Raw genomic sequence first — 9,411 nt, forward strand, 5'->3', positions numbered from 1 at the left:
AAGCTTGCCTTCCACGCTAAGGAGAGTCCCATCCGGACACGGGATGAAGTCTTCAATCTTGTATCTTCATAGTCCAACAGTCCGGCCAAAGGATATAGTCCGGCTGTCCGAAGATCCCCTAATCTAGGACTCCCTCACCTTTAATTTAGAGGGGACCTTAACCCGCCACAACTTTATACATGCCTTTTATTATCTAGCATTATCTAATGCACTAGAACAAAAATCAAGCCATGCTTCTCGGTCATCTTGGTCATGATCAACATCCTATAGGCTGGCCGAACTGTGAATTCCCCCTTCTTCTCATGGCCACATGCCCAAAAATCTGAAATTTATCTGGTACTGAGTGGAATGTTTAAATTGGGTCGGCATCAATCGGCAAGAAAACATCTCAAACTACCTATTGTTTCCCTCTAAGAGAGCTTTCATCAATTAACTCACTAACAGGCTAAGGTTGATCGGATCACAAGAAAACTATAGGGCACATAGCATAGTCACACGGGATCCAGTTGTATTGCCATATTTCGTTGTTTTCCCATCCCCTATGTGTCCGATCAAACCATTCTTCACCATCTCCATAGTCAACTTACCGTTAGGAGCTGAATTGTTGAATGACACAAAAAGTGTGTTCCAACTATGAGGCAAGGAACTCAGCAACAACTATGAGGTAGACCCACGGCTCTGCATGGCATGGGTGGTGACTTTGTGCCGCAAGGGTGGCGAGTTCGCCAGTCCGGTCGTGGGGTGTTTACATGATTGTCCCTTAATCAATCTGTGGTGGGTTGGGGGGGTGCACGGTTGTCCCTTAATCAATCGTGTGGTTGAGTGTGTGTGGTTTGTCGTCGGTTTTCCTAAATTAATCATGGATTGCATTGGGTTTTCGTCTGGTTATCTCAAATTAACCTGGTAATTCTCTTCTTCTTACTGAAATGCAGGAACCGTGCCCCTCTTGAGGTGTCCTAAAAAAAAGATTGATCGGTGCAATGCAAGTATATGGATCCCTTTTGAGGGAATTTTATTACTTGACATGATATGTCTGTTAGAAATGACCAGGCAGGCATAACCCGAGAAGAAATCCCAGCCGGCACATCGGTTCAGCTTTTCACACGCGGATTAAGAGATACCAACACACACGCACTCACGCGCCCGCATGCTCCAGCATGGAGCATGCACTCATCGACCACTCTCGCTCCATGTACACAATAATGATGCCCTGCAGCATAGGCTTCCGTTTCTGTATTTAGCGCAGAAGGAGCAAGAAAGGCACGGCGAAGAAGAGGAGCGGCGCTGCGCGTGCGGCCACACCAACTCCGCCCACTCCCAACCACCTCATCCTCGCCGCCGCGTTCTTCTGTGCGCCCGTGCTCGGCGCACTCGACGCGCCACCTGGAGATCACATCAACCACGTTATTTAGCTCCAAATTCCAAAGAGCAAACCGTCAACCACATCACTACTGGCTGAAAATCTTTAGAAGACTATACTAGTAGTGTGTTATGCCGATCTTTGATTAGTTGATGCAACAGGTTTATGCCGTGCAGTGACATGTCTTCCATGTTTTTGGAGGCATGCTAGATTGCTATTGCTACTCCTAGCTAACGTCACATGACACTCCTACTTCAGCACTGTTGGGCGGGCTGGTTCTAGCACATAAATTTCGCACGTCACGTCAGGCTCCAACGCCGAGCGGCACTGCTGTCCAGTAGCGGTCCAGCAGTTTCTTTTGTCTTTCGTCGAATTAATTGTAACTAGATTGTTGGCGATGTTAATCTGCATCAATCACTTCACAATTATTAAGTCTCAGCTGATCGACTCGACTGAACGGGTGCATGCACATCATCAATTATGCGTCTGCACTATAGAACTCCCTTCTTCAGCGGGAACAATTGTCCGTTTTCTTTTCCTTTTTTATTTAAAATGAACCATTGTATATATAACTAAATAATCCTTGTAAAGCAATCAATTGGTAGGAGGAGAATAACTCACTTGGGCTGCTCTGGGCTGCCTGCTGCTTGGCAAACTGCTCGAAGACCTCCGCGTCCTTGGAATTGGGCGGCAGGTTCAGTAGCCCTGTAAACGAAACGTTGGATCCACAACAGGAGCACGCTTTGTTAATTACCAGCAAACAAAATGAGCTTACATCTTTCCCGCAGCGCTATAAATCCTAACCCTAGTCCTAGTAATGAAGGTTATCATGTGATAATGTAATTCATTCATGTCATGTATGAACGCTGATCACATGTCAACCACTGCAACGCTCGTACCTACGGCGTTTAACCGGTGATCATGGCCAAGGTACTAAACAACTTCTCTTCTTTTTGCAGGGATACAAATAGCGACACGTGCATCTCAACTACACTCACAATGTTGGTATATCATAAAGACAGGACATTCTTTCTATGGGAAACGGCGTTCCCGTCGATAGTGAGGCATCTGTAATGCGTCAATCTCAAGACCCATCAGCTTACTCTCTGGGAGATGCTTATAGGGATAAGGGTATATGCATATAAGTTCATCAGGATGAATATATGTATGTGTTTATTAACGTACGCATTGTTTTTTTCTAAGCTACACAGTACCCGTCGTTAGTGAGGGGTGTGGCAACAGCATTCATGGACCGCATAGAGAAATGCTAATAGGCCGCTAATTTGGACGCTCCCGGTGGTGGGCGAGATATTTTCCTCCTCTTCCCGCGTAACCTCTGGTGGAGCGTCCGCGCGACCATCCCGGGCTCTGCCGTGAGAAATTTGGCATCGTCCTGCTGCTAATATCTCTTCTAATCCCCTGACTTCGCTAGTCTTCATGACTATATCTTGTTTGTGATCCCGTTTGGTGCTCCGCCACTGCGTGTAACCCATGTTCTGACACGTTGCTACCATCGTATCGCGGCCGAGCACGTACAAATTACGGGCCTAGAAAAGCATATCTCTTAATGTGGGTGCTGCTTTAAGCGGTGGTGGCGTTTGAAACTGAAGCACGCCATCATGATCCCACTAACATCGACCAAGTGCGTCCACTCCGTATGAACATGAACGCAGTTGCTACTTCTCTTGCCATATGATGCGATGATACATATCGTTCCAGATTCTTTCATAGTAAGCTTTGAGGGTGGAGGACGTACTTGGGCAGTCGGAGATGTTGGCGGGCGCGCCGCAGGCGGCGGGGAGGCCGAGCGCCCTGGTGACGTTGAGCTTCAAGTCCAGACCGGGGTCGTCGCGGTCCTTGACGAGCACGCACAGGCACTTGGGGCTGGTCTGCAGCACCGTCTTCAGCCCCCCGCAGCAGTCCGGCGTCGGCGCCTGCCCCTGCCCCTGTACGAACGTCAGGCACGTCGCCAGCGCCACCAGCTTGTCCGAGCACTCCGCCCGGTCCGCCGCCACGTCCGCCGCCACGTCCGCCCCCGCCGCCGCCACGGCCACGGCCACCACGGCCGCGGCGAGAAAGACTCTCGATCCCATATGGAAGCTTAGCTACGAGGTACTAGAAACCAGGGTTGACGGTGCTCGCGGTCGCAGGGCTTGGAGGGCAGACGATGGTTAAATAGGGCCCGAGCGCGTACGAACGAGCTGAGTGCGCGATGGTGCGGTTGCGGCTGTGGCGTGGTGTAGTGGTGTGGCCGGGTCGGCAAGCGTGCGGGGCAGCAGGAGGTGGGACTAAAGATTGCACATACAGCTTCTTTTTTTTTTGAGACAATCTTGCCATACATGAGCCTTCGAAATTTACTTGCTGAGAATTCGCCTGGGCCAGGCCCACTAATAATTCTAACAGAAACGACCATATCATATCGGCTACCACCACGAAGGAACGGTGGAATGCGTGCTCTGCTTCGACACGCTTGCGCCTCGCTCAGGCCCCTACCCCATGTCCAACAAGCCGGTGCCGTCCTTCCTCCGCCCCACCGAGGCCGTCCTTGTTCTGGTCCTGTCGTGTACAGCGCGTTGGCGACGGACACGAAGGCCGGTGGAAGTCCAAGGCAAGGGCGCTGCTGAAGCTGCTCAAATCCAAGTGAATTAGAGTTGAGGTACTCACTAGAGTTAGTGTTTGGAAGTTAATGTTGCAGTTAAAGACTTGGATGTTCTTGTAAGTTCTGCACCAAGAATCTCTGCCAGTGTCATAGTAGTATTCAATAATGTTCTGCCAATATTGCTGTTAAATGTGACTCTGTAAGCTGCCCCGCTCCCCGCTCCCCCGCCGACAGCCACTCCGGGCCCGGCGGCCACCCCTCCGCGCCCCGGCGCCGGCCACCCCGGCATCGCCGTCCACCGTATGGAGTCCACCCCCCAGCCGCCGCCGGCCGCGACCGCGTGCGACGCTGGCTCGATGACAGCCCGTCCTCCGCGGACTCTTCCTGCCGGCCCTCCCAGCCCAGCTCCTACAGCCACGCGCTGTGCGGCGACCACCTCGTGTCCTCCGAGGTTGGCTCCCCGCCCCCTGCCCAGCTGGCGCCCGTCCCTCGCGCCGCCCCGAGATCGGAGATCCACCGCGTGTGCGACGCCCTGGACGCGCGCGACGCCTCCCCAGAGCCTTGGGTGTAGGTCCGCGGCAAGCGGCCTCGCAGCCCCCATCTCCGGCGTGTTAGAGTTGTGTCGAATATTATTATACAAGGTAGCTTACAGTTGGACTTGATTTTGAACTGTGTGTAGACAAGGTAGGAGTTGTGTCCTAATAGGACACTTATATCTTAGGCCTCTCATATATATCGGGGGTAGACACACGATGTAACCAATGCCAACATAATAGCACAGGCACGCGGGGGAGCCAGCGGCGTGTGCCGGCGCCCGGGCGGCCGGGGTGCGGTATTGTAGCGGTGTAATGGGGAGGAGCGCCCATAGTCAGGCCCCGAGGATGTAGCCATGATGGTGAACCTCGTTAACAAATCTCGGTGTCATGCTCGTGTGATTCCTTGATCCTCGAATGATCTACGGTATGCCTTAGATTTATTCTAACAAATGGTATCAGAGCAAGGTTGTAAGGTCTGGAGGTTGCGGATCGTTGATATGGAGAAGATCATGGTTGTGGACAAGGTCGACGACAGCGACGTGATTAGGCGGCACTGGAGATTGCCGGCAATTCAATGTCGTGGATAGATCGGAGTGAATATGTGTTAGGCTCGATCAGAAAGTCTCGGCCTGTATAGCAACGACGGCGAGAATCGAAAGCAATGTGTGCCCTCAAAAAAAAAGAGAATCGAAAGCAATGTGAAGCATCGGGCGTTATTCGTGGGAGGTCTTCGTGTTGGCAGGTCGGATCGGTACCACATTAATCCGTCGTTTTGGCGAGTCCGAAAGCGTGTGCACAAAAGGCGAAGGCGGCAGCAGAGATCGATTCAATCGATGGCAGTGCTGGAGCGCTAGGTCAGGCGCTGCAGTGCGCTGACGCGCGTGCGGCTCGAGCAAGGGCCGGTCCAAGTGGAAGAGATGAGGCCATGTGGGTTGTTTGCCTCGATTGACTAGGGCCACTGGTGGACACGGGGCCTGGTGCATCGCTTCGTCCAGGCGAAGCAGGAGCAGGCTGCGCGTGAGAGCCGCGGATGCATGCGATCGGAGGCTGAGACAGTCTGAGGCACGAGACCAGGACGCGTGCGTACGAGATTTGTTTGGAAAAAAGAGATTGGCACAAGGACCGAACCAAAGAATAAATACCCGTGTAACCTTCCTGCGTGCGTGTATTTATTCTTTGGTTTTCTTTGCTGGTACACATTTATGTATGGATGGCGATGGTCACAGTGAAGGCTTGAGGAGTCTGGAGCGTGTTGTGCAGGGATAATGCAAATATAGGGCGTCAAGCAATGAAAGGAGATATGCGGGCGTCATGACGCAAGGTGGAGCATGGTTGCAGTCGGATATTTTTCGGCTGGGTCGGACTGGATTGTCTGATGGACTGACGTGGATGTTGGTCAAAGCAGAAGATGGCAGTGTTTTCAACGACGACGACATAGGAGCGTGATGCTGATGGTGGCCGACTTCTGGGGCGTGGAAACACGTGGTGCAGGCCTGAGGGCTTGTGCGGCTTCGACAAGACTATGACGCAGTGTTGATTCAAGGTGGTGTACACACGGAGCTTGAAGTCAACGGGGCGTGAGGGTGGACTGATCATCTACCATGGAGTCATTTTGAAGGTGGAGCTGGAGTCTGGCGAAAGACTTCACTCTGTGCTGATGGAGGGGCTACGGCGTAAATGCATGGAGAGTCGAAGCCTATTTCAGCGGGATAGCGAGAGACATGTGGATCGAACTGGGGCCCAATGGTCTGATGGAGGCGTGATACTCGGCATCGATCGGTGATGATCGGTGGTTCTCTGCAATGGGGGTTGAGTGATGTAGGTTCGCGGCCTCGGGAGACTCGACCAGGATAGCAAAGGCTCGACGCGGTGATAGCGGCGAGGCATGTGGTAAGCATGGGACACAGCGACAGGCCAAGGCACTGGTGGTCAGGCATGTGGTCAGACAAAGTGTGCAGGGGTGCTGAAGCAGTGTTGACGAGTAGCAGATTCAAGTTGGTTACAGGGTCTATCGGTGCCGGTTAATGGATAGGAGTTGACCATGAAAAATCTGAGAAAGTGGTGGAAAGTCTGAAATTGTCAAAAGCTGGGAGAGTACATGGCCGTATATTCTGTGGTGTTCAGTGCACATGGCAAAGTGCAGATGACAAATACAGAAGGAGGCGGAGTGCTATTGTTGTGGGACATGCTAGAGACTATCCGGAAGAAGGGTGAGACAAGTGTGAATTTGACTCAGGGTGACACATGGCGACGGTGAAATTCCTTCAAGTGTCAGACAAGCAGTCAAGAAAGAGCGGTGACGTTAAGTTCAGGTAACTCTTATATGTGGCGTTCAATATGTGGGTTGTTCATTTTCACGCGGACAGTGGTCGGGTGTGTGATGGCGTTGAACGGATACTCCAGAAGTTGGGAGCACAAAGTAGAGTAATGAAGAACTTAATTTTGCTCGAGTGTTGAATGTGAAGAAGACGAGAAGGGACAACAGTTGCAGTTGCAGGTGGAGGCACATGGAGTCTGGGAGTAGCAGCGTGCTCATGGCGTATCTCAAGTCCAATGTACATGGAGGTTCGACTCATGGATGAATTCAAGGTGGTGAAGTATATTCGCCAAGATGGAGTTTGTTAGAGTTGTGTCGAATATTATTGTACAAGGTAGGTTGCAGTTGGACTTGGTTTTGGACTGTGTGTAGATAAGGTAGGAGTTGTGTCCTAATAGGACATTTGTATCTTAGGCCTCTCATATATATCGGGGGTAGACACATGATATAATCTATGCCAACATAATAGCACAGGCACGCGGGGGAGCCGGTGGCGTGTGCCGGCGCCCGGGCGGCCGGGGTGCGGTATTGTAGCGGTGTAATGGGGAGGAGCGCCCATAGTCAGGCCCCGGGATGTAGCCATGATGGTGAACCTCGTTAACAAATCTCGGTGTCATGCTTGTGTGATTGCTTGGTCCTCGGATGATTTACGGTATGCCTCGGATTTATTCTAACACGGCACCCTCCGGTCAGGTCTTCGTGCCGCCTCCCCTGGCTTACCCCATCCCTGTCGACGCCTGCCCCCGCTGCCTATGCTCGGGCCACCCCCTCCATGAGTGTCGGCGCGACATCTATTGTCGCCGCTGCCGGCATTACGGGCACGTCGCCAAGTTCTGCACTTGGCTGCGCTGGCCGTCCGCAGATCCTCCTACCAAGCGCCGGCGCGCGCCGGCCGCCTCCCCCCGGCCTGTCTCTCCTATGGTCTCCAGCGGGGACAGCTCGGGCGAGGCGCGCTTGTCTCCCTCGTCCGGTGCCGGCTCTCCGCCCTTCAGCGACGCCACGGCCACCACCTCCGCCTCGCTGGCCACCCCTTCACCGCCGCCACCCTCCGGTTCCTCTCGGTCGCGCCCCTCCGACTCCCCGCGGACGCGCTCCTCCAGCTCCGCCCCGTCGCCCGCGGTCCCCATGTCCGTCCATCCCACCATGCGCCAGCCGAGGGCGCTCTGTTTTCTCCCTCGCTCCACGGAGGTCCGCGTAGCCGAGGAGGCCCTAGAGCACCATGCCCTCGTCGTCGTCCTGGCCGGCAACCGCACACGGGTCTCCCGCCCGACGTGGCCGACCTGCTCGCCTCCAAGTTCGCGCTCTCGGACACTGACTTCTTCGTCCACAGCCGCCTGCCCGGCGAGTTCCTTCTCCGTTTCTCCCGGTCGGAGACGCGCGCTCGGGTTGGTCTTGCAAACGTGCGTTCTCCACGTTTCAGCCTTCTCCTCCACCCGTGGAGCCGTGCCGCTGGCGCCGAGCCCGTCGCCCTTCGCTTCAAGGTCGACCTGGATATCACCGGCGTCCCTGAGCATACTTGGTTCTGCTCCTCCATCGATATCCTGCTCGCGCCGTTTTGTGAGATTGACGAGCTCGCGCCCGAGACGCGCTCTGGGGTGGACATGTCTGCGTTCCGCCTCTTCGCTTGGGCGCCCAACCCCGACGCCATCCCTCGCGAGGCCGACCTCTTCCTTCCCGAGCCGGACGCGGTGCTCCCCGATGCCGACCCCGACCGCGCCGAGCGGCTCGCGCTTCACACGTTTCGCCATCCCGTTCGGATATTCGTCACCTAATGCACGGATTTTCGGCGCCCCTCACCGCCTTCCGCTCCTGCCGGCGACGACAGCGCCGGCGCCGACGACGCCTCACCGCCCCTCCCAGGCCCATGGCCACAACATCACAGTTTCCCGCGCCGTTCCGAGACTACTGCTGGTGGCACCGGCCGCGGGACCTCCTCACGCGGTGGCTCCCGCCGGGGGCGAGGCGCCCCTCCCCCGGAGCGCGTCTGGTAGGGTATCCTCGGGGCCCACCCTCCTGCGGGCCCGACGGTCGCAACGCGCCAACAGACAGCTCGTCATCGCGTTAACTCGCCTACGCCCGACGACGCCAGTAGGGCCCCCCAGCTTTCGGCTTTAATTCAAACTCTCGCGCGCCTCTCTCCACCTGTTTCCCCGCCCCGCCTCCTGCTGCACTCGCCCCCACGTGGGCACCTGCTCCTGTGCGCTGCGCCTGCTAGCGCCAACCAGGACGCTTCAAACCCTTCCGGGGATATTCGCCTGGGATCCCCTGCCCGCCCAACCGACAATTGCGGCGCACCCCACCTCGGGGCTCCTGAGGTGGCCCCACCCCCGCACGTCCGGTCCCCTGCTGCTGGCGCACCAACCCCGGTTCCCACTGGGCTTCGATCCCGATGCCCCGTGAGGCCTCGCTCGATGAGCATGCCATCATCCTCGTGTCATGTGGGGCCACCACCTCCTAGCCCAATCGCGCCCGCCCCTTGGTGCCCCGCGATGCGGCCGCACCATGAAGTGACCCTTCGGTTGCCCTGGCCGGGTTCTCGTCCCTGGTCCAGGCGCCCACTGCTCCCCTCCTGCCCGCCCCCACCCCGCGCCGCCGGAAC

The 9,411-nt window shown here is 55.6% G+C and overlaps 1 protein-coding gene across 1 annotated transcript; it reads right to left on the reverse strand.

The window, feature by feature from the left end:
* Window positions 1–987: 987 nt before the first annotated feature.
* Window positions 988–3,607, reverse strand: LOC123128021 (non-specific lipid transfer protein GPI-anchored 14). The gene is made up of 3 exons (XM_044547920.1): window positions 3,117–3,607; window positions 1,982–2,065; window positions 988–1,383 (listed from the first exon to the last, which is right to left on the reverse strand). Exons 1-3 carry the CDS (start codon window positions 3,451–3,453, stop codon window positions 1,238–1,240), a joined length of 567 nt encoding a protein of 188 aa, XP_044403855.1. The 5' UTR covers window positions 3,454–3,607; the 3' UTR covers window positions 988–1,237.
* Window positions 3,608–9,411: the final 5,804 nt, after the last annotated feature.

The sequence above is a fragment of the Triticum aestivum genome, chromosome 6A, assembly GCF_018294505.1.
Source record: "Triticum aestivum cultivar Chinese Spring chromosome 6A, IWGSC CS RefSeq v2.1, whole genome shotgun sequence".
NCBI classification, from domain to species: domain Eukaryota; kingdom Viridiplantae; phylum Streptophyta; class Magnoliopsida; order Poales; family Poaceae; genus Triticum; species Triticum aestivum.